This window comes from Pleuronectes platessa, chromosome 22 (assembly GCF_947347685.1).
Source record: "Pleuronectes platessa chromosome 22, fPlePla1.1, whole genome shotgun sequence".
Lineage (NCBI taxonomy): Eukaryota > Metazoa > Chordata > Actinopteri > Pleuronectiformes > Pleuronectidae > Pleuronectes > Pleuronectes platessa.
This window is the reverse complement of record NC_070647.1, coordinates 8,635,475-8,660,450: the sequence shown is the minus strand read 5'-3', so window position 1 is coordinate 8,660,450 and position 24,976 is coordinate 8,635,475. Positions and strand designations below refer to the sequence as shown.

At 41.4% G+C, this 24,976-nt stretch overlaps 1 protein-coding gene and 1 long non-coding RNA gene across 3 annotated transcripts in view; one reads left to right on the top strand and one right to left on the bottom strand.

Moving 5' to 3' along the window:
• Positions 1-24,976, bottom strand: part of tbc1d22a (TBC1 domain family, member 22a) — a 127,178-nt gene that overhangs the window by 70,621 nt on the left and 31,581 nt on the right. The window contains exons 8-10 of one of the 2 annotated variants that reach the window (XM_053414712.1): positions 21,341-21,469; positions 19,322-19,384; positions 13,416-13,530 (exon numbers count right to left, since the gene is read on the bottom strand). In XM_053414712.1, the coding sequence (XP_053270687.1) occupies positions 13,416-13,530; positions 19,322-19,384; positions 21,341-21,469 (307 nt within the window). Of the gene's footprint in view, positions 1-13,415; positions 13,531-18,776; positions 18,843-19,321; positions 19,385-21,340; positions 21,470-24,976 lie in introns of both variants that reach the window. The other variant, XM_053414711.1, reaches the window with a different exon arrangement.
• On the top strand, positions 5,838-10,932 carry LOC128428515 (uncharacterized). Its single transcript, XR_008333800.1, has 2 exons — positions 5,838-6,309; positions 9,245-10,932. It is a non-coding gene; the product is annotated as an uncharacterized LOC128428515 (long non-coding RNA).

Sequence of the window (24,976 nt, the reverse complement as noted above, 5' to 3'; positions counted from 1 at the left end):
GTCCGTCTACCATTTGGTGCAGGGCAGGTACTGTGGGTAATTGAAGTGTTTTTAATGAAAAGAGCTGTCTGTCTCCTGCAGCTGGACACATGGCTTAAGAGCAGTGATGTTACAGAAATTGAGTCCCCAAAAACCATCTAATAACCTGAAAGACGCTAAAAGCTCTAAATTGCTGAGGCAAACTGCATAAATGGTGATATTTCTATGTTGGGTCATAAATGTGACATCTTTCACATTACACACAGTAATTTACTCCATTATTATAATACAAATATTGATTATAGCATCAAGGCTCTTACTTCAAAGTAGCTTCTCTTTAATTTACATTTAGAAAAAGGCTGAGCAACAAGAGAATAACAGCAATTACTGCAGTATGATTTTTCCTCCACAGACAAAAATGATTAATAAATGTTTGATATGATTTATTTTCATATATCGATAGAGTGCAGAGAAAATAATCATAAGCCAATCCCAAGGAAAAGTAAGGTTATAGATTAATTACGCAGGGTTTTATCTGAGCGTTTTATGTCTGATATTTCAAATGTTCCAATGTTTGTAATGTTCTGACTATAAAGATTATATTAGTAGCATAAATAAGTGATTTCTTTAACTAGCATAGGAAAATATTTGTTGGGTTTTGAATTAGACTGATCATTTCTATACTTTAGAATCACTGGGTTCACACATGGTCACAGCCATCTCAGTACATATCTAACTGCTGAATTCCTGGTGAAATCCTAGCAACAGAGAAGCTTCCACTTTCTGACTGTTGTAACAATTTCAGCTTCAAACTGGAGGATGGTGAAAGGGTGGAGCAGGCCATTCTTTCCTAGTAGATGGGGAGGGAGCTGCCTTGCTTTGCTGCTTCCTGAAAGCATCGGGGCACTTTCTAAGTCGGCCATTTCCCCCTTTTTAAAAAAAAAACTCTGGTTTGTTTGTTCTGTTGTTTGTCACTTCTTTGTCATTCGCCATGCCCTCACTCTTTTTACTCTTAAGCCTGCCAACAGATCCTTTGGCTGCTGTTATATTCTACTACTTGGTCTCCATTCTGGTTTTCATTCACGGTTGTCAAACCCTTACCTCTTCGGATTTTCTGCCTGCTCTCCTTCTCTTACTTGCCTGCTTGTCATCATCTTTTTTTTTTCCAGAGTGGATCCATACTCAGACATTGGCATGCAGATTACATTATGGATCCACTCGCTAATCAAAGTCCGTAACCAGCATAAAAGGAGGACCGGCCCGTCACGGCCAATCCTGGCCTTAATTAGATTACTTTTATAGTCGGCTACTGGGAGAGGCTCTCTGCTAGGGAAGATAGGAAGAAGGCAGAAGCAGAGCCATGCCCCACAGTTGAGGAACAAAAAAACAAAACAAAAAAAACGTTTTACTCTCTGAATCAATTTCTCTTTGACAAGAGGGGGGCCTGCTAGATTGCTTAACAGTCCAAGTGGATACACAACAACTTTAGAGGTATTTCTCCCTCCAAGGTCCCAGACGAGTTTATCAATATCCACCAATTGGAGTTTTTCAATTTGGATTAACAGGCAGGTATTAATGGAATCTGGCGTCTGTGAAGATGGAGTGCTTAAGAGGTCGAGCCATCATTCCACATTGCATGATCGAAGGGTAAAGTGTAGAGAGTATGCAAGATGAACAAGCAGCGCAGTGCCAAGCCAAGGAGGTTATATGAAAAAGAAAAAGAAAGAAAATCTGAGCAAGAGAGTAAAGTGACTGAAAAGACTTGTTTAGGAGAAGTAAACAGCTGCAAAACAGGTCAAAGTCTTAATCAGATTCCCGACTCACATCCTTAGATACCGGCTGTCACTCAAAGTCGCTCAGGACTTTAAACCAATTTGTCTTAACAAGCAGCAATTTGGGTCAAGGGTTAGAAAATCAAATTTGAACACCTGCATTAGTGTGAGTGAAAAGGAAAACTAAGTTACGATGTGCTTGCAGAGCAGATAGAGGAGTCGGTGAATGAAGCAAATGCCCTTAGAGAACTGTGCCACCTGGCTCGAAATAAAGTAGGCGGCAATAAATACTGAGGTGAATATGTGCTTCTATAATGTAAATATGACTTTACCAGTCAAATGTGGACAAATATCACTATAAACTAATGATCCAAGCTGGTGTTCATCTAAGATCATTTGTTCTGTATGTAAACAGATTCCAAACTATATAACATGTGGCTGCCTACACACTTCCATGCTTATTTTCTCTTGGCATGGCTGTTAAACAAAACATCCACTAGCGGGCAGCGCAGAGTCGAGTTTCTGACAACGATAGACATGGAAAAAGTGCAGTAGTTTAATTTTTTTTGGAATAAAGGACAAAATGTTGAATGTTGAAATGTCTTCTAGAAAATGTACATTGTTAACTATGTAGCTTTAAATGTAGATTTATAGAAACAACAGTTAGATGTTGCCCGATTGATGTAACCTGATAAAATTGAAGTCAAACTTTCTGGCAATGGGTTTAATTGAAAATTGAAATTGTATCTATGGTCTGAGTTTATTATCTCAATCATCGTCATTCCAAAAATTAATTCAGATATTAAGGATTAAACTTCCTGTTTTTAACATGTCTTGTCAAGTCATATTTTCTGTATTTACATAACCCATTAAAAAACAACAGAACTTGAGACAGTGTTTGACAATCATGGCAAAACAAAGTACAGAGAAAAGAAAGAGAAAACAGAGCAATTGGGTAATGGATTAAAAGATAAAAGTCAATGAGATAAGACATTAGCAGAATCATAAGACATAATCAGGCTGAATTACATGCAAGATTAAGAAGGTTGGTTTTTAAATTAGATTTAACATTGTCGATAGCAGAACAAGATGTGGGCCGCTCCTGAACTCGCAAAGGAGGGAGGGAAGGAGAGAGGAAGGGATGGGACGCACCATAAACGAAAAAAAAAAAAAAGAATGCAAAAATAAAAGACAAGAAGTAAAAGCAAAAGAGCACAAGAGCATGAGATGGTATATCTCAAACTTTCTGCCCCTCCAAATAGGAGCAGAATTAGGCCCACCTCATGAAAGAGCCAAAGCTCACTCCATACCAGAAAACAAGAGACAACAACAACAACAATGCGGCTCATCACATCATCATGTAAGACGCCAGCCAGGCACGTTTGAAGGTTTGTTGGCTGTGTATGTTGTTCAAGGCTCATCAGCACATGGAGATGCAGGGGAACAAAGCGCGGGGCGATGCTTTGATGATCTGACACTAAGCCCGACTCACCCACAGAGAACGGCAAAGAGAGAGGAGAAACAAATGCAGACAGAGGTAGGGATGGATAAGGAAAGGAGTAGGAAGATGGGAGGGGTGAGAGAAATGATAAACGAAACAAGACACGGGAGATATGTAACGATGCGAAGCTGAAAGACGAGAGAGGAGAAACAAAAAAAGAGTCACTGCTTTATATCAGTCGATCACACAAACTTGTCATAAGGGCTCAGAGACATGTAAACACTAACTTGATGGTTTATCATCTTAATAAAACACTTCATACGACTTGTATTTTCAATTTAGCAAATTAATCACGACTAAAGATTAAGAAAAGAACCGTCACACATAATTTTGCAGAGCTAAACACACTTTCCTCTGATGTGGTTTAGTGTAACCAAAATAGGAAATACTACAAAATACAGACTGGCACCTAATCCCAAGTAATATACCATGACATTAACTAATCATTTCAATTCTAAATCATTCCAACCTCCTTTTTGTTTGAAGTTGTTTCTTAAACTTACTGTGAAAATGTGATTGAGACATCTTAAACGGTTTTGTAAGTTAAGTTTTTAGGATCATGATGGATTTAATAGCTGTTATGTAGAAGATGTTGATGGTTTCCAGTTGATGAAACATGTTCTTTTAGAATATACACCAACTTTCCAGTTTAATAGAAGCACCTGGCTAAATATAATATTGTCTAATGAAACACAGCAGAGATAAACACAACTCTGAAGGGTATGGTTTGTGTCGTGATTTGCTTGAAACCGTTATGTTGAGGTGTTGATTGAATTTTGGAGGCTGCACTTTAGTCTGTGTTGTTGTTGTGAAGTAAAACAAAGTAGAGGCAGGACAAAAATGCTTTGAAAAACAGGCCCTCATTTGCTCTGAGCTTTACTCAGGTGTTGTTTGCCAAACAGCAGTAGATAGAAGCACTGGAGAGTCTGAGTCACACCTGTAAGGGAAATGTAACATGTGACCATAATATAATCATGTTTATGTATACTTGGATTGATCATCATTGAATCTCTAACAAATGTAACTTTGATGTTGCTGTTTCCTGTAGAACTGAGTGAGTGTTGGCCTGATTACTCCAGTCACAGTAATCTAATTAGTCCGGACACAGTGTGATAGTAATTAGCTATTCAGGCATTATGATTGATGTAAGGAACTACTTTGATGTTCCTTACACAAACTCACCTAACAAAGACCTTACAGCACGGGGGATTTGTGGTGGTTGTAGACAATAAGAAGGGATCTTGGAGACAGATGTTACACTCCAGGGGTCTGAGAGCAGGGGACAGGATACCCGTCACCTACTTCCTTTATATCAAAGAGGCTGATCAATAAGTTTGTTCCTCTCTAGGAGGAGCTTGAAGATGTTTGAAGTCCTGCTTCTCCTGTGTCATTAACTGTTTAACAACCCCCTCCCGAATGGGTGGGGTTAGCCAAATGTATAAATACCAACCACTGTCTTCCATCTGGGTGCATATGACAAACTCAACTCTGTTGTATGTACCATGCTCGAGCATTAAATGTGTGACAATACTGTAAGAGAATTGTGTCTCGTTTCCTCCTTGCTAATGGTGGGATTGTAGAAATTGCCACGACAATTTGGGGGCTTCGTCCGGGATGCCTAACTCATTCACGCTTCAAACCATTCTCAAGACCAAGTTTAAATCTGCGCGCAGTCGGTGAGGGGATTTTCTTTTTATTAATTATTATTGCCCAAGACCCGAAGTCTACCTCTCCTGAAGGGCAAGTCGTAATCGACTCCCAGGGTGAGAAGAGGCTGCTTGTGAGATTATGGAATGAAGATTGTTCGATACGGCATCTGAAATTTTTCTTTGAAGGAGGATACAGTATTGAAGAGCACAGGGTGACGTGTGAGGTAGAGTGACATTACTTAGGGGTGATGACCCATTGATAAAGGAATTAATAAGAATAATATCAATTAATGTCATCTATGTGCTGGTAAGTGAGTGACTGCGAATTTAATTTAAATGGGGAAACTTAATAGCAAGCCTTTTACTGAAGTGTGTGATCTAATGGGATGTGCAAAAATGATGTGTGAGAAACATGGTGATGACTCCTGTAAACAGCTTCTGGTGTGGATAGAAAAGTTTGCATTTTCTGAGGACGGTAGTTTTCGTATAATTCAAAAACAGGCGCTACAAGTTGAATTGGGAAAATATGACCAAATGAAGGGTAAAACTAAATAAATTAGATAGCATTGATAATGTGTGATTCAGAATTGTTAAATGTAACAGATAAGTAGTGAGCAGGGGTGCAAGAGGGGGGGAAGGGAAACTAATCAATGTCCTCAGCTCTCACATTCACAGAAAGAACTGGATCTCCTCCCTGCCTCAGCCGCTCATCAGAGCCACCTGAACCAACAGCCTGCTATCTCATACCGAGACCTCCAAGGACAGTCTGCCTCAACAGGACGCACCACATCAGGCGCAGCATTCGCTCCAACTCCATGTCACCAGAATCAGGGTGAGGCTGCTGCAACCATCGCGGCACAAGACAGTCTTGGGTCAGACAGACTCAGTCCCATCTCAACAAGAACAAGAGCAGACGCAGATGCAGTGATGTACAGAGCCTGGACACCAGAGGAGATGTGCTGAATTTCCAGTGAACTGTCAGACATAGCGTCACAAGGAGGGCCTGCAATTTTCGAAGTACTGTCCCAAATTGTATAACAGTAAAGGCAGACTTTGAGAGAAACCAGAAGTCTCTTGCTCCACAGCATAAAACTGAAATGGCAAGGGGCCAAGTATAAAGGGACTGGCCAGGGACAGACATGCGCTATGACTGGAGAACAGATGCGGTTTCGCGGACATGTGAAGAGACTCTATGAGAACAACCTGCTGGAAAGGTGGTCAAATCTATTAAAGTCTTCAAAGATAACCGCTGAATGTTGCCACCAGAAGACCCAGACCACTGTGCGAGAGACTGTAACACGACAAGGCTGAAAAGGAGATCCACTCGACTTATTTTTCACGTATCCCAGAGACTGCACAGAGGATGAGGCATGGCTTGAGGCAGAGGCGGAGGAGACTCCAGATTCAGGTGAACGCACCCCCAACACCACACGTACAAACATTACAAAGAATTGTTTAACATTGCAAAAAGCAAGTGGATCTGAAGTTTTACCTGAAATATCTCTACAGGTAGCAGGCAAAATATCTAATTTCTGGTTGATTCTGGGGACGCAAAACAACATTATCTTCCAAAATTGGTTGGTATATATATTTTCACTGTTGGGGCATCAGGCACCAAAATTAAATAATCATATACCACACCACGGTCTGTTACCAAAACAGATGGGGATATAAAATACATGTTGACTTGAAAATTTGTTAGGAGGACACCAAATGTGGTCTTAGGCTTGATTTTTGCATTGTAAACAGGAAGGGGTTTAAGTCACCAGAACATGAGATATCCATAGTGAATATGTACAACCAGATCATGGTTAGCCACTGTACCTACACCAATGGGACCTGTTACCCACTGGGCCAAGGTATATAACCTCAGATCTGCTTGAAATAGCACACACACACACACACACTGCGTCATGCAAGTATCTGACTTACATTGCACAGCAACAGTTAGTGAAGGACCAGACATTAAAAAAAAAAACTGGTTCCAGGAAGATTAAAGAAAGCAATTGTATTAGTAGTGATTTGGTGTATTATGATAATAGATTGTAAGCATTGACTGTTGTGTTGACCCCACAATAGGCAAATCTTTAATATACTTAACCCATCACCAGATATATTTCTAGCTAAAGCAAATGATGTGCAGTGGGAAAATTTGGCACACATGGTCACTGAGTGTTCACAAGATTGTAAATGGGAGGATAGGGGAGAAGGAATTCAATATTCTTCCTCAATGCAAACACACAGATGTCCATTTTCAGAGCATTTTTATGGGGGAAAACAAAAATGTGTATTTAGAACAAACCGCTAAATTTAAACAAAAGGTTTGCAGTTTAACAATTGACTCTTCAGAGTTACAAAAAGTGCAACAAAATGTATGGACTAATGATAAGTATGATCTGGGATTATTTTAAACTGAACATCTCAATGTGACACCAAAGAGCACATAACGTTAATGTTCGAGCGCACATCCACTCAATCCAGAAGCAGCAGCAGGTATAACACCAGAATTTTAAAACTGGTAGAAAACCGGAGTCATCATTCCATGTGCACACTCACCAGTAAGAATGCCTATTAAATAGATTAAAATAAAACAAAAAAGAGAGGATAATATAAAAGATTCTCTGGTTCCACCAGAAAGCATGTAGTTTTTGTTTATTTTGAATTGTTTATTTTGCTAATACATTTTTCAGTGTCCCAGTTCATCCACACTCTCGGTATTGGTTTGCTTTCACAATTCCGGATAAATCATATACGTTCAGACGTATGTCCAAAGGTTTTGTGGAATCCCGCGCAGTCAGGTCACGGGTTATGCAAGTGAGTCTGGAGGACTTGGCATTACCAGCGGTAAGCAAGTGAGTCTGGAGGACTTGGCATTACCAGCGGTAAGCAAGTGAGTCTGGAGGACTTGGCATTACCAGCGGTAAGCGCGCTGATATAAATGTTGATGATTCGATGATTTGTTCACCAACAACACGGGCCTTTAAAGTCGACACAGTAGCATGCTAAAATATCTTGCAGACCAGGGCCACGAGGCCAGCCTGGCTAAGCTGCAATTTGTCCAGAAAAGTGTAACTTTCCTAGGACACAAAATTTCTAGTAGCGGTAAAAACATTGAGCTCAAACGAGTGGAAGCCATCCTAAAGATTCTAACACCGCGTTCTAAAAAACAATTAATGTAATTTTTTTAGGGATGACGGACTACTGTAAACAGTGGATCTGTGATTATGCATCCCTGGAGGCTCCACTCCTGTATGTTATGCATGGCCAAGGACTGACACCAACCGACAACCTGACGTGAATGACAGACGCTGACACAGCATTTACCTAACTACAACAGACTGACTTCGACACCTACACTGGGACCACCAGATCAAAACAGATCATTTACACAGACTGTAAATGAGAAACGGGGTTTCATGACAACAGTTTAGTGCAAACGACCAGTGGCGTATTTCTCCTCAAAGAAATTAGATAGCTTGGCATAGGGTCAGCCTCTCTGTCTAAGAGCAGAATGATATCAAGAGGTCACATTGTTAATGCCATATTCTGGATCGTCCATTCTGCTAGAGCAGCAACCTAATTCTATTAACAGCCATTTTACTCTGTAAAGTGTGAAGCTCACACTAAAGGTGATTCTGTTTTTTCAACAGGTAATGCTCAAGCAGATACAGCAGCAGAGGAAGCGGCAACTAACCAACATATTGTCATTGATATTCCTTTTTCCTTTCTCTCACAGATTTAGCAGAAGCACAGAGCCATGCTAACAACATAGAGAAAGCAGAATGTAAATGTTTTAACAATGTATGTCAATCTAAGGACGGCCGTCCATGTGTGTTTAAATGTTTATTTGTTGTTTTGTTTGTTTCTGTTTTATTGAAAATTGTCTGGTTTCCCAAACTACTCCTTTACGTTTTATTTCAAAATGTTTAAATGTTCTGACAGGCAACACTACAGGAGGCCAGGACGTACAACCCCCTGGCCAACCGATTGATCGCTTGCAAATGGAGTTCATTGAACTAACACCATGTGAAGGAAAGGAGCATTGTCATGTGGCTGTTGACATGTTTTCCCTACAGATAAAGCAGATGCCTCTGCAGTAGCAACGGTGTTAGTGCGAGAAAAAATTCACCCTAGAAATCCCACATGAAATCAACAAGGGGTGGAGCAGTTGAAAGAGAACATTGGAACAATTCAAAACAAATGGTCAAGTGCTGTGATGACACAGAACTCTCATGGATCAAAGCACTACCGGTAGTGTTTACTGACCATGAGAGGGAGGGGAAGGGCCAGAACAGGTATGTACTGTGTGTACATAACCAAAATGTTGAGCCTTATACACACAGGTAAATGCAGCAATCCCGCAACCAGCAGAGGGCCAGTTGCATAAATGGAAACCAGGAGACTGGGTGCTGATATAAGTCCGCCACTTGAGACGGAGGCCCAGGGAGAGAGTGTCGCTTCCCTCACAGACGAGGAACAAAGCAGAAGAAAGACGACAGCTCTCACTGAGGTGTAAAACCATACCAACAACCAACAGCTGTTGCAGATAAAGGAAGAAACGGCGAGAAAGAGACAGAAGGAACTAAAAAAAAAAAAAAAAAAAAGAGAAGAAAGACCAGTACCAACTCATCATAAACCAACCCGACAGTAAAATGGACATCATTTATTTTATCTTATAATTATTTAACAGAGCGCACAGACCAAGTGAGTTCAAAACTGACTGTAGAAAATATCCAAATTCAAGATCATTGTGCATGCAATGCTCCAACCACATGTAGAATTCCTAGCTCTGCCTGCTAGCTTCAATGACACAGAATGCTGGCCAGTAAGTAATCCAGAATATACTTTTTGCGTCATGGCAGGAATGTGGATAGCACCGTGGAAAACTCAAACCCAAATAATGTTCTTAGAATTTAAATCTGAATTATTGTTCAAAGCCTATATTTTCATCTAAATCCTCAGCCCGCAACTGCTCAGTCGCTTGGCATCCTCTGCCAGTGCATCCTATGTCAAATGTTTCTTCTGTGTACAGGATCCTAGCCAAATAATTACAGCAAATGCTTATTTAAATCAAACAAAAACTGTTTCTTTTAACAGACAGTCTGCACTGCCAGAGAAGGTGTATTTAGTCTGTGGGGACCAGTGTTACAGCTGCTTACCAAGAGAATCCCACAGTCGTTTGTTCATGTTTTTGATTGCCATTTCTGTTATCACTTGTAAGATTGGTCTGATTCGCAAACAATGCACTTAGGCCATTGTTACCGCTATGCAAATTGACCTCTACCCTATCTCAGACTGGATTCCACCATATGATGACGTTGATAATATATCACACAACTGAAGTACCCTCAATCGTCAACTTCGGACAGAGTGGGATTTCCCCCACCTTATAAAGTGTTATTGATCCATAATGATCAAAATGACGGATTGTAAGGGAAATGTAACATGTGACCATAATATAATCATGTTTATGTATACTTGGATTGATCATCATTGAATCTCTAACAAATGTAACTTTGATGTTGCTGTTTCCTGTAGAACTGAGTGAGTGTTGGCCTGATTACTCCAGTCACAGTAATCTAATTAGTCCGGACACAGTGTGATAGTAATTAGCTATTCAGGCATTATGATTGATGTAAGGAACTACTTTGATGTTCCTTACACAAACTCACCTAACAAAGACCTTACAGCACGGGGGATTTGTGGTGGTTGTAGACAATAAGAAGGGATCTTGGAGACAGATGTTACACTCCAGGGGTCTGAGAGCAGGGGACAGGATACCCGTCACCTATTTCCTTTATATCAAAGAGGCTGATCAATAAGTTTGTTCCTCTCTAGGAGGAGCTTGAAGATGTTTGAAGTCCTGCTTCTCCTGTGTCATTAACTGTTTAACAACCCCCTCCCGAATGGGTGGGGTTAGCCAAATGTATAAATACCAACCACTGTCTTCCATCTGGGTGCATATGACAAACTCAACTCTGTTGTATGTACCATGCTCGAGCATTAAATGTGTGACAATACTGTAAGAGAATTGTGTCTCGTTTCCTCCTTGCTAATGGTGGGATTGTAGAAATTGCCACGACACACCTCTCACATGTTTCCCAGCATTTAAAACATGTGGATGCTAATTGTGTCTCTGCGACTACAATCGGTCCGAACTATATAAGGTGCTGTTCGGAGCATTGTGGTTAAGTAAAGCTTTTTGGACAAAAGCATCGAACAAAAAGCTAAATGAGCAGAGAATATGTATAGAAAAACTCTTCACACAAAGAAGGCATGCAGAGACATTGACTTCTTACATCTCCCATGCACTGTCTGCAAAAAAACGCTGTTTTCTTAGTGCCGGAGAAACTCACGAAAACTCTGAGCAGTTGTAATCAAAAGGAACAAATATGCAGATTATGAAAAACATGGAGGTTTGATCAAATATATTTGTTGCTCTAGACTTTTTCGTGTTTCTGGTGTACAAGAATATAATTATTAATGTGGTTAAAAAAAAATGTATACAAATAATCCATACAGTATATTGTGATGATTGACACATAACTCAGATCATGACTGCATGTCACTATTGTCTTTTCATCCAACATTCTGGATGGATGATGGTGTAACGCAGACATGTTTGAGCAGCTCGTCTGTTCTGACAATTAAAATCACCCTTGAAAGACAGACTGTCTTCTTTTCTCGACCAGCTGCTAACAGATCTGGTTATACTGTCACAAGCATGAATTGCGGAAGTAAAACAAAGCAATTATCTGCGTAGATGTGGCAGATCCTAAACACACACAGCAGGGGGAGACTTGAGTACATTCACACGCCCGTAACAAATTCTTTGATTTGCACATCCAAAAATCAGTATGTCAACTCATCCACGGAGGGTTGCTCATCTGCAGGATATTCTCATGGATATTCTTCTTGCAAAAAACATATGTCATCAACTACAACCCCTTGACTCTGCCGCTACGAGACACAAACGTGGTTTCATTCTGCATGCTCTTCCTTTCGGACGAAATGTCTCAAAGAAATGTAGAGCAAAAGTGATTTCGGCATTTTAAGTATTCGGCATCGAGCCTGAGGCGGGAGTTGTTCGGAGAACCCCATTAGTGAGTAACATTAATTCTTTGAATTTTAAGGTAAAATTTTAGCCTGGATGCCAGACGAACTTAGCCCCGCCCACAACATTTTAGGTTGGGCAGTTCGGTCTGGAGTCGCTCTGTTGAGGAAAAATTATGGCCCGACCGGGCCAATCAGATTGTCAGGGCGGGCTTCATACGATGATTGACAGATAATCAACGGTAACGTAATCAACCACGTCATCAAAGTGCCCTCGGGTTGAATTCGTTTTCAACAAACATGCCTGCCGCTGGCGAGCTGAGATGTGTAGATGCTGCCATTGAGTCTGTTTTAGAAGACATCGACAGCGCATTCATTTTGAAAGAGGAACACAGAACGTGGAGGCGACGCCAAAGCACCGCGCTAATCCCTATCGCCCCGGCGCTTGGCTGTTCACACCGGACACTGAAGCGACGCTGAACCGCCGGGCAGCGCTAATAATATCACCCGTTGATCCAGTAGATCGCTGCACGGCTTTGTGCCAGTCACACCGGAGGCTGAAGCACCGCGCTGCGCCAAGGCTGCCTCGCGGTGCTTCAGCCTCCGGTGTGACCGGCACAAAGTTTTAACATGGGAGTGGATGGGAGCCAGCTGTTATTTAAGGCTTGGCGCTGCGCTGAAGCGTCCGGTGTGAACCCGGCGTTAGTAAATAACTCACAATGCGTTGCTTAGCATACGTCACATACTACGTTGCTCTGATTGGTTGTAGGTCTATCCAATTGAGCGAAGAAGAATTTTACTTCCTGGTCAGTTGAAACACGCCCCATAATCACAGCCCAATGGAGCGGTCTCAGACTCACATTCTGACTAGAATTGTGAGTCTGACAACGTCAGGCTAGGAAAATTTAACAAATCGCTTCCTTTGGTGAATCAAATCTAGTGTGGGGTGAATTACTGCCACCTGTTGGACTGGAGGTTTGCCACCAAGTAACTGAGCATCAGTTTTATGTACTAAACCTGTTGTTACTTTTCCTCCTGCCGTCCACAGGATGGGCATTTTCATAGAATTGATAGGACAGCAAGTTTGAAAAGAGGAAAGAGGAAGAGAAAATGTAGCTTGAAGAAAAGAGTCTATAGAGCTAAAATCTGAAAAGACAGGACCAGAGGGTAAAGAGCTGTAGGTGGAGTTCATTTGCCAAAAGGTTGTGAATAAAGAAACTGTCCCAAGGGTCCGAGGGTTGATTCCCTGTGACCTGCGGGGGTGAACCAGTGAGTAAATCCTCAGTCTTGCCAGCAATAAAAGGTGCCACCCTGAACTGAGAACCGCAGCATTTTCAAATGAGGGTCGGCAAAAGAAATGATCCTCAAATGATCCTCACTTTTAGATCACAAAAAGACTAGGAAAGAGAAAATGGAAAAAAGAGAGAGGGAGAGAGAAAGAGAGAGAGAGATGGCACTCACCGATGTATTCAAAGACATAGACCACGAAGAACGGCGTGACCAGGTCGTTGATTCCTTGCACGTAGCCGCTGGCGGGGTGCCGGATCGCCCAAATAAACAGGATCCGCTCGAAAATCTTACACACAAACACGCACAGAGAGAAAGAGTCAAAACATTAGTTAATGAGAAAACATACATTTACATTACACAGACAATAAGTCAATCTAGAAAAGCTATGAAATAGAAGAGCAATACGTCTCAATTTGGTAGAGAATATAAAGTAGAGAACATTTTGTAGAAAAAAATATATTTTAACAAATAACCATCTGGCAAGTTTTTTATCATAATAAGTTTCTGCCAATTTTGTCACACAAATGATCGTTGATGATGAAGCACAACTTTCACATTCACTGGACTCTTTCTCTAAAAAAGGAGAATAAATTATAACTCTATTGCTCAAATTTAGGCAATTCGAATTACAGGTTATAATCACAAGAGCGTATATTTCTGAAAGTGTGAGTGTGGAGAGCAGAAATTGAGGCATGCCATGCTAATTTAGAAGAAAGCAGCTGAACTGAAGCACCTTACTTGCTGTGGGAGTATGCCTATACGACTAAAGATGTAGAAATCAATTTTAAAGTTGATGTTTATTTGTTATGATTTATTGTGGATTAAATGCAATTTCAGACACTGAATTTTAATTATCATCATCTCCTTTGTCTTTGGACCACTGAGAGTGCTATAGAGCAGTTGTTCGGAGAGGAGACAGTCCACAGAATACCTGTTGGCGGCTGCATTATGGTATAAAAAGTGTAGCAATGTGCTAACAAAGAGTAAGTGAGATAGAGGGAGAGGAACTTGTCTTCATGTTATGTATTGCTAAAAATCGGTCTGTAAATATTTTATGAGGTAGGAAATACATACAACATCTGTATTGGCCCTCAGGGACCTACATGTATATTCTATAAAAATATAACCTTTACTTCTTTGGAAGAAAGCTTGATGGCACAACGACTGCACTTCGAGACTGTTTCTTAATGACAAACAAAGCATCAGATACAAAACTATGTAAGATATTTATTTATATTTAATTTAGCAAAATTAAGTTTTAATACTTTCAAACTTGGCTTAACTAATGGAGACTGCTGGCCGCTCATTTTGCACCATAACTTGGGAACAGAAGGGGAGATTTTGCTCTCTCTCTCTCTCTCTCTCTCTCTCTCTCTCTCTCTCTCTCTCTCTCTCTCTCTCTCTCTCTCTCTCTCTCTCTCTCTCTCTCTCTCTCTCTCTCTCTCTCTCTCTCTCTCTCTCTCTCTCTCTCTCTCTCTCTCTCTCTCTCTCTCTCTCTCTCTCTCTCTCTCTCTCTCTCTCTCTCCTTCCATCTTGGTTATGGGTGGCTGTTTAATGCTGTCAGCCCCATTGAATTAAGGGACACACTGTTTTTCTGGTGCATATGCTTTCCCCCAAAATACACACTCTCTCATCTAGCTGTGCCAGACCCATCAAGCGCTCTCTTATTTCTTTGGGATATCTTGTGTTTCTGTCACTTTACAAATAACCTCATAGCTCATTGTTTTATACACAAGCACAACAATGTCGTTCTTTGGAAGCTCCGCGCGCAAATCTCTCATTTTTATTTGTTAAGACAGCTTGATTGGTAAGATGCAACTCTCTCTTGCTTCCCACTGCACTCTCTCCTCCAACCACCTTCACTTGCCTCCGCACCCCACACCTCCTCATCCCTTATCAAAGCCCCATCCATCAAACAAAGAGAGGTGCTGGTGCTAGCATGGGGGGGAAGTAATGGGACTTTCTTTTCATGCAACCTCAAACGCTGACATACATATTTCACATTTGGCACCGACGCACAGAACAACTTTGAGTGAATCTGTGCACGTACACACGCTGCCTACATCCACTGTGGTATGGGCAAAGAAGTGCCCCCCGCAGTGTTCTTGTGTGTAGCGACGTTTGTCTGTGAAAGACTAAAAACAAAGGAATAGGGAAACTTCCGATTCTAACCAAAACAACGCTGTCTTCATGTTTACCCTGAGTTCAGTCAAGCCTAGTTTTCACTACAGCAGATGGGTTTTTTATGAATTATTTTCACCTCTGTTTATTAAACAACCTTTGTTTTACTAAATAGCACAGTCTAGACAAGAACATAAAAACAGGTGAAAGTCTACATCAGCAATTTGTCAAATATCAGAGAACACAGTGAGCATGCTCAGTGAGCTGAGGCTACATCCATAGTACTATGTGTTATTATGATTTCAAACTTAAACAATCTCTGACCACAAGTGCATTTTGACTGCGTGTCACTTTTAAGCCTTGTCCATACTAAAACGTCTGAAAACGCAAATCAAGTGACACTCAAGTACACTGGGCATGTGCGTGCTTCAATAACAGCTCGTCTCCTACTCATGTTAGCAGTTGTATCATTGTAAAATACAGAATTCCACTGCACTGTCGCCACTAGCAAAGACAACAAGGGTTAGCAATGCTTGTAATTGATAATCTATATTGCTTTCTACACTGGTAGCCAAGGCAAATGTCGGTTGTTTTCTGCAATTGTTATGATGTACACAAAGCAACAGTGGGCATGAGCGAAGTCACTGTGACGGTACAGTTTTCTAAATGCTGTTTTAAATGAGCACATGCGAACACAGAAACAGTGATTCTGTAAATCTGCACTTTGGACGACATCAAGTTTTTTTTATAATATCCACATATGTGTGGACAGGACATCAGTCCTCCAAGGACAGCAAAACAGATTCTTGCAAATTATGTTCACCTGATTTTAATTTCAGATTCTTCCATAATCTTTTAGACAAGGAATCTGTTTTCCCAATCCCTTGGCAATCTCAAGAGGTAGACAGATAAGATGTGTTGTCAAGTCTAAAAGTCTTCAGACAAAAAGAAGGGCCAGAGATTAAAAATGTCAGCCCACTCTCAAATCATTAAATGTCCAACAAATTAAACCACAACCACTACACACTTTCTTTCTGCTACAATGCACCCGGTCATTCCAAATGCATCACTTCAATGATTGAAATTCTTCCTTCCTTTCTTTTTGCCTATGATCAGGATTCGGAGGCAGAAGTGTAAGCTTTCTTTCCACGTCGGGAACATTGTAATTGCTGATTATCAATATCCTGTCAAGACTGTATTGTTCTCCACAACAAGAAAACCTCAAAACACTTAGATAGCACTTAGGAAATCATTGCAGAACTGCTTCAATATCCCTCTCTACCCGAAAATGGAACAGGCAGTTTCGTTGCCTTCCATCTCCACAAAATCTAAGCGAGCCCCGTGGGAGGGAGGGGGCAGAGGGAGAGGGGAGGTTGGCGGAGACAAACAAGTTAATGAAATGAAGCAGAGGTGATTTTCAGGTGGCGCCGCAGCAAAACCATATGAAAAAAAGGGGGTCTTTGGAGTCTGTTGCATACCAAAATATATGAGGAGCACGCTGCTTGAATATTTCAAAGCTCACCGGTGGCTTTCATTTGGAAAAACCAAGTGGGACGGAGAGCTGGTGTGTGGGGACAGGGAGGGAGAGAGATGTTGTTTCTGGGAGAGGGGAAAATGAGGTGACAGGCGAAACACTGTGCACTACAGTATAGCCGTACATACTGAACATGAAAAAAGAGTCGGCCTCATCATTATCTGATATCATTTTTTCCTCCTCCTAACCTCCCTGGTCACAGCCCCGAGTTGCAACCAGTGCGAGACTGGGGCAGTATAAGGTGTTGATGTTGCCTGGGGCGCGATTTGTGACTGTGTTTGAGTATGAATTAATGTGCTTGTTCTTGTGTGCGCCTTAGTGCACAGATCATAGCAGGCCTCCTCATTTCCCATTTATAATGCATGCCTATGTATATCGGTGTGTGTGTGTGTGTGTGTTCTCCTGCACACCTATGTGTAGGTGTGTACACAGAGCAGTCCAGAGCACTGGCCACCTCATTAGCCTACACCTCATTATGGGATTTTCCTATCGGTGTTTTCAGTTCTCTGCTTCTCAGGCCAGTGGTTCTATGTATGACAGGACTTCCCAGAAGCACTGCAATAATAAGATCAGCTTAACCCGATAGATATGAATGACGTCGAGTTAATTTCCTTGTTAAGCTGTGTCGGGAGAGGAGCTCTGATAGTCCCTCAGGCCTGATGAGCAAACTTCCTACACAAACGTATTCTTATTACAGCTGGAACATAAAACACCATATTTACATTTTAGGTATTAGCGACTCTGTTCTCCCAAGCAACTTAAACTGAGTGAATATAAACAGATTCTAGAAATGTCTGCCTTGCTGTATGTTTTCTTAATGTGCCCTAAATACCAATGATAGTTCCCGTTTCATCAAATATAATGCTTAAAAGGTCTTTCAGATAATTAGTTCTTATATCCCCCGCAACACAGCACCCAACGATAACAAGACATGCTTTGTTGTGTAGAACAAACAAAGTAGAACAAAGAGATACGAGTGCTAGGCAGAGTGAAAGTTTATTTGGATCTGATAATGGGCAGACTCCAGGTATGCTTGGTTTCCTCTGTTTGTGTTCTAAAGCTACATCCAAACTACAACAAACTTCTCTGAAAACTGACCTTTGAAAACTGCTGACCCGGTTTAAATTTGAAGACATAGGAAAACTTTTTTTTTTAAATTCGGGCTCCTATCACACTTCCGTAAGAAAACAACGGGCATTCACCATTGGCTACTACTGTAGAATGCAACGTTGCTTACCCTGTTAAATTCTGCATCTTACAATGACACAAATGCTTATATGTGTAGGACATAATTGCCAAAGCTCGAGCAAATCTCTTGTGTAGCCTAGCTCTTTCTGCAACTAACAAATGCTTCCGATGTACGTGCATGCCCAGAGTATGCGATTGGGCGCTTGATATGCGTTTTCAGGTGTGTAAGTAATGATGGAGATTAAAACTGATATGAAGCCAAAACACTTGAGTGGACAGAGATCGTTTTAGTTTGAAAACACTGTTTTAGTAGAATGGATGTAGCCTTAGTTTGTCTTTTTGTTTGTAAGTGACGCATGCCAGACCATGCAGTGTGCTGAAGCAAAGGTTTTCCCAATTCAAACTCCAGATGCAGATTGGGAACTACAAAAAAACATAATTGGACATCTTCAATTTTCCTTCAGTTGTATGATTATGCCAATGCGACAAGCCACTGATGCCATTAAAACACCGGATACTGTCATTTACTCTCTCTGTGTCTGAGTGATTTTTTTGTATCGTCAATTACTTTGATTCAAGTCACTGGCTGATGCCAGTATACAGCTGCCTGAAAGCAGAGGAGGGAAAACCCTGCTAGGTGAGGTGGAGTGTGTGCAGAGGAGGGATTTGGGGATTGGGGGTGATCTCACCTCTTGGACAGAAGCTTGTTGGAAAAGAGGAATAAGAGGATTAGTTCTCGGTATGTCAATGTGAATCTGCAGAGAGAAAGAGGGAGAAAAAAAAGACAAACACTGAAGCAACGGGCAGGCTAGCACAGATCTGGCCGTTACAGGCAGTGACAGAGACAGAGAGACAGCAACAGTTAGTGGATTGGTGTCCTTGATTGAAGGCAAACAGGGGGTTTGGTGAATCTGAAATGGATAGCAACCATGGTCTCTTGTGTGTGCATGTGTGTCTATGAATGTCAATCTGTCTCTGTGATAGAATTGAGAGTGTGTGGTTTTGTGTGTGAGGGAGAGACCACGTTTGCACCATTTCAGAGCATCGACCCTGCGGATGAACAGGACAACAGGAGGACAGATTCGTCAGAAGGGAGCCAGACGGATGCAGGACAGCGACTGGAGCCAAGCCAGCTGAAACAGTCCTTACTGGACTGTTTGTGAGGGTGTGAGGGGCTTGACAGGACTGTAGGTCGAGTTGTGTCCACAGAACCTGTCCGCACTGTCCACCTTACCTCTGTCACCTTTGGCTGCAGCACCAAAGAATCAGGACTCATCCTAGGAATGTCTATCTGGATCTAACATGGGAGAGAAATGTTAGACACACACTCGCACAGACTTTCAAACACATACAGACACACACACACTCACACAAGTGTAGAAGTCCCTTCAAGCACAAACTGCATATAAAGATGGGCAACATGATGTCTCCCCAAAAGTAAAGCTGAAGCGCCTCGATCATCTGGTTGCTGGCTAGAGTATATATAATAGGCCCCACCCCCTCTATGTTAGTAGATGGCCAACACAATTCATTTTTGGTTTGTTTCGTTTTATAAGTCATTTGATGGTATACAAACCGGGTGAATGTCATTATTGACAGGTAAGACTGATTTGTGATTGGTTGATACCAATCAATACCACAACTCTGTCCCTCGATCGCCATATCCCTTTCCGGGATATATAGCAATTCATTTCTGGATAGTGGGACGCTATAGAGACATCTGCTTCTATAGATACTCTCCTCTGTGTGCGTGTGTATTATGTTAATTATGGGTGTATGTATGATTCACCATAAACAAGAGTAAACAGTAAAGTGCCTTGGTTCTCCTCCCCATGCTAATCTGCATGCAAACCAGTTTTGGCCAATGATCAGCTCCCTTCGGTGTTTTAAAGAACGAAAGGAGCATATTTACTCTTGAAGGGAAATTGAGTCTTTTTCTACAGTGACGGTCAAATGCATTGTTTAATGGAGCTTAATTTGTCATTTAAAACACACAGCACCAAACCAATCTTTTTCCTTCTGATGGCTCAAAAAAAAAAGATTTTTTCTTGGGATACAATGTAACTGCAGCAGTACTTCAAAAGGGACTACAGTGCAAGCTGGGACTTCCACCATGGAGTTATCTATATTAATCCGTGCACACTCATACACACAAGCTGTTTTGGCAAATCACCAACAACATACATATATGAAAAGACAGATGGACAGAAAAGAGAAAATAAATCGACTGTGGATACAGATGGAGACTCAGGGTGGATGATGGACCCATATTGACACAGACATTTACAAAGACTGAGAATCAGACACACATATGTATGCAAACGCATATACAGCCACTTAAACATATAGACAGAGTACATACAAATCCGCCGCCATGTGGGATTTGAGCGCCAGAGAAACATATGAACAAACAAACATAATCACACAAACAAATAAATAAAAAATTCTCTACAAATCCCTGTCAACACAAAAAGTGATGGATGTGCAGAATTTACCCCAAAAAAAAAAAATTATCCAGACGTGATCCAAGTAATCTTCAAAACAAAGTGTGCCAGCTTTCTGCCACAGTGTAGAGGAGATCAATGGGAAATTGGACAGAGTGTGAGGAATGTGTGTTTTTGCTATCGACAGCTCACTTTGATGTTTCTTATCTGCCTGAAATGAATAGGAAGTTGTCAAGTGTTAAAAAAGAGAAGGAGTATGTGGGGGAGTGGGAGAGAGAGATAAACAGAGAGAGAGAGAGAGAGGGAGAGAGAGTAAACGCAGATACTGTTTTCAAAGCCAAATATAAGTGCTCATTTAAGCAGCTCTCTGAAGCTCGGGGCGGATTGCGGTGACTCTGTGAAAAGACTGTGAACTCACTTCCTCAATGAGAGACACACAGACAGACACACAGACAGACAAAAGTCCAATGAGTACATGAGGGAGAGGAAGAAAAGGACATGAAAAAAAAAGCACATCATTTATTGTTCTAGTTCTCGTAATCCTTTCTGCAGGGTCCAATCCTGTCACAACCAAGACAAACATACACATACAAAGCTTTGTGTCCTAGGTCGGCTGGGAGGAAACACAATAGGGACAAGACGTTTTAATGGAAATTCAATCCTTTGCTTCCGTCGATCAATCTGTCCTTCATGCTCTTGGATTCAGAGGTGTTTATTAAAATGAGAAGTCACATGTTGAAGACATTATAAAACACACATGTGAACTGTACTGGGAATGTGTTTGTGTGTAGGCTTCTATGTGTACGTACCTGTCTGTATGTGTCTTGATGGGGCTCGTCGTTGCGGGAGTCATAGTATTGCTGGATGAAGCCGAAGTATTCTTGTCTCTTCCTCTGTAGGACGCTCTCTCTCCTCTCTGCGTTGGCGGGCAGGTAACCCTGTGGAAAAGGTGGAGATATACGGATGAAGAGAACGATTGCAAGGAGAAGAAGACACAGAAAAAGTCTAATGAGGGGATTTTTCTTTGTTCAACAGATTTCTGACTTTGGAACCTACGAGGAATGGGAAATATTTGAGCAGTAAGAGCTCAGTTTGAAAGTAAAAATGGAAAATAAAGCTTTGATAATATTTGCATATTTGCTGAGAGATGAATGAGAGGACTGATACTACTCTGACGATCTCTGCGCAAACGACAGGCCGTGCTCTGTCTGCCAGTTAGAGATCTGCTGACCCTGTTCAGACCTGGTGTTAACATCTCTCCTGACTGATCAGATAACAGGGGCTAAGTGCAGGTCTGAATTCACCCAAATGTGTCCTGGCCAAATTATTTTGGCAGTGTGAATGCAAGTGCCTCCTGGGCACCATATGAAGGAGCACCTACTCAGTTGACATCCTCTGACCTGCTCGAGTTTCATAAAGAATCAAATTCATTTCTACAGTCCCACACACTTATTCGTTTGTGGCCACATAATCATTTCAGTTATTTTTTTTGGAATAGGCTAAATCTTATTCAATAGCAGAGCAGTGCCGGGCATTGATTCACTCAGTTCCTCCTGACTCCACGCGTTCTCTCTCTCTTTACATCTCTTGCTTGCAACGACACACAGACACAATAACACACCGGTGGACACACCTGTAGAGACCTTTAAAACTGGGTAAATACAACGTAATTTGGTCTTCAGTAACAGAAAAAACGCACACGTGTTGTAAATAAAGGAGACACTTAAAGAGGCAGTTCATTGCCATGTGTGAACAGATGAATTTAATACACTGAACCTTTTTTTTTTTTTATAGAAACACTGAGGCGTAAAAACAACAAAAGCTGGTTTTATGGGGAGAACGGTGCAACTAGCTGTTTCTATGCACAGCTATTCTTCAGATCAATTTATGAGAACCGGTAATGTGTGAAATTTAAAGATGTTAACAGGCATTTGTAAGAGTGTAAGCTTTGGACAGAGTTAGTCAAGCCTTTTTCTGCTGTTTCAAGTCAACACAAATCTAAATGACTGCCGGGAAGGCTGGAGTTAATCTTGTATAAATTGCGGCAAGCTATTTGTTATCATTCTCCTGAAATCTTAATTACAACTAAATGTACATTTTTGTAAACTTTTGTTATGCCTTGTGGCCTTGTATAGGAAGCAGTATAGGGTGAAACAAAAGCACAACAAAGTCACTGGTGATAGTCTCCAAACTAATAAACCTGTCTGTTTTAAACAACACTGATATTCGAGTGGGTTCCACATGGGACTCGTTAATTGAGATCCATAAATACTCAGTCAGACCATCTTCCCAGAGACCGCACAGTGTTTCATGTCTCAAGCTTATTTATCCGTCAGTATATAAGATTTAATGAGCCTTTATTTAAAAACTCTTGTTCTAAACCCTCGTCTTGTTCCAAGTCTTTTAGCCAATCAGAAACCAAACGCCACCACCGGGGATTACAAAGTCTATCAATGACACGCATCACTTTGCAAAGAAAACTTACTGCGGCTGCTTACCCAAATGCTTTCTGCTTCTTTGGGGAGGTACCTTTCCCTTTCTGTGTGTGTGTCTGTATGTGTGTTTGTCAGACAGTTTGCAAGTATACATTTGCGAAAGTGCGTATCCTCCTTGTGCAGTCAGGCTTATGCAACGATGAGAAAGTCCTCTCCAAACTGAACAACAAATCTAAGGTCTATTAAAAGCGCGAGCTGGGACCAGGGGCTCTGAAATATTCACAAAGTTAAAATCTTAAAAAACACGACTCAAACCTGACTGCTGGCTCTGAAAACTTGTCCCTGTGATAAAAAGCTGGATTGTCAAGCTCTACCCAGAAAAATGTCCTTCATGTAGCTGTGACATGTTTTACAATGCCTTGTGCGCCCAAGTCTGTGTTTTGTTGCTGGAGAGATTCACAGAGTTCATAAATCAATCGTTCCTCAAATTTTCTGGGTCATTTAAGCCAATTTGTTTCAAATTTGTTTTGAATAACGTCTAATAGGATGTAAAAAAACTGACACTCTTGGGTCACGGAAGGCAACCTGAGCCAACGCCATCCATTAAAGATTATCAATAGATGCAGCTGCGACCTCCTTAAAGCTCAAAGTAACGGATCTTGGAGCCAATTCTGTTACATGTAGGTCAACATATGGGTCAGGTTATAAGTGGTTTATTTGACGTCTTGTCTGACCGTGCTAATGTTTTTACCTGATCCAGCCACAGTCAAAACCAGCCATGATAGAAAAGAGGGAGACCTAATGTTGTTTAGAAATGGGGAAAACATTGTACGTTTCCAGACAATCTGGAAGACCTTCTACGTCAGATTGCTGGTTTGAGAAAGTTACAGATTGAGTAGATACAAACCCCCACAAATCGTTTTTTGCGAAGATGTACGTGTGCGTGTGCGTGTTTGTGTGTGTGTGTGTGTGTGTGGTGGGGGGGCTATTGTACCATCCGATGAGCAGTGTAAGTATATTTCCCCCTTCAGAATTGCATTGCTCCAGGCTGCACATCGTTTTTAAGACACAGTAGAAAAGGCTCTGTTCAACAGTCGGTGTCTCTTTCTTTAGTTTGACATCATTTACAATTTAAACTTAGCATTTTTTCTTCTGACAGCCCATTTGGCTGCAGTTCATACACAGCTCTGTTTTGGATTGGCTTTAGTAGAATCATCATCAAACTAAACTCCTCTACCTGCACCAACAGAGATAATTTCGCACATAAAAGAGCGATGTGAGCGGTTTGGGCGGTGTGGCCTAGTGGTTAGAGTGGTGATTCTCCAACAAGAAGGTTGCCGGTTCAAACCCCACTCTCTCCCATCTGCATGCCGAAGTGTCCTTGGCAAGATACTGAACCCCTAAATGGCCCCTCATGAATGTTGAGTGTACTAATTGTCAGTCGCTTTAGACAAAAGCGTCAGCCAAAATCACATGTAACATAAAGCGAAAACACATGAAAACATAACAGGCCTTAAAGGGGGATCAAGGTTTGCTACCTGTGTGCTTTCTGTCTTTGTGACGACTTCACTGTCTGTTATGTTTGAAAGCAGGCTACCATTTTTTTTTTTAACACCAGCATACAGACACGCACAGACTATGAATTCTTGGGCCACTGTCAAAAAGAAAATCAATAGAAAAAGCAGCAAAAAGTTTATCTTATCTAGATTTGTTTTAATTTCTTGGTAAAGGCCCCAGGAGAACTCTAAAGAGTCTAATGGATTATTGGTAACAACCGTGGCTTGCAGACAGAAACTGACATATACACCTGGCTCTACCAACCCTAGCAATTTTATCGTTCTCTGTAAGGATCATACAAATGATTTCTCACTCTCTTGATCTGCTGGTTTCTCTCACTAACCCTGAGAGCAATATGTGAATCCTTGCTCGGCCACAGCTCTCCGAAGGAGGCAGAGTCCTCACTCATCTACACTTCCTGCCCCCACCTCTCGGACTTCTGCCAGTCCGCCA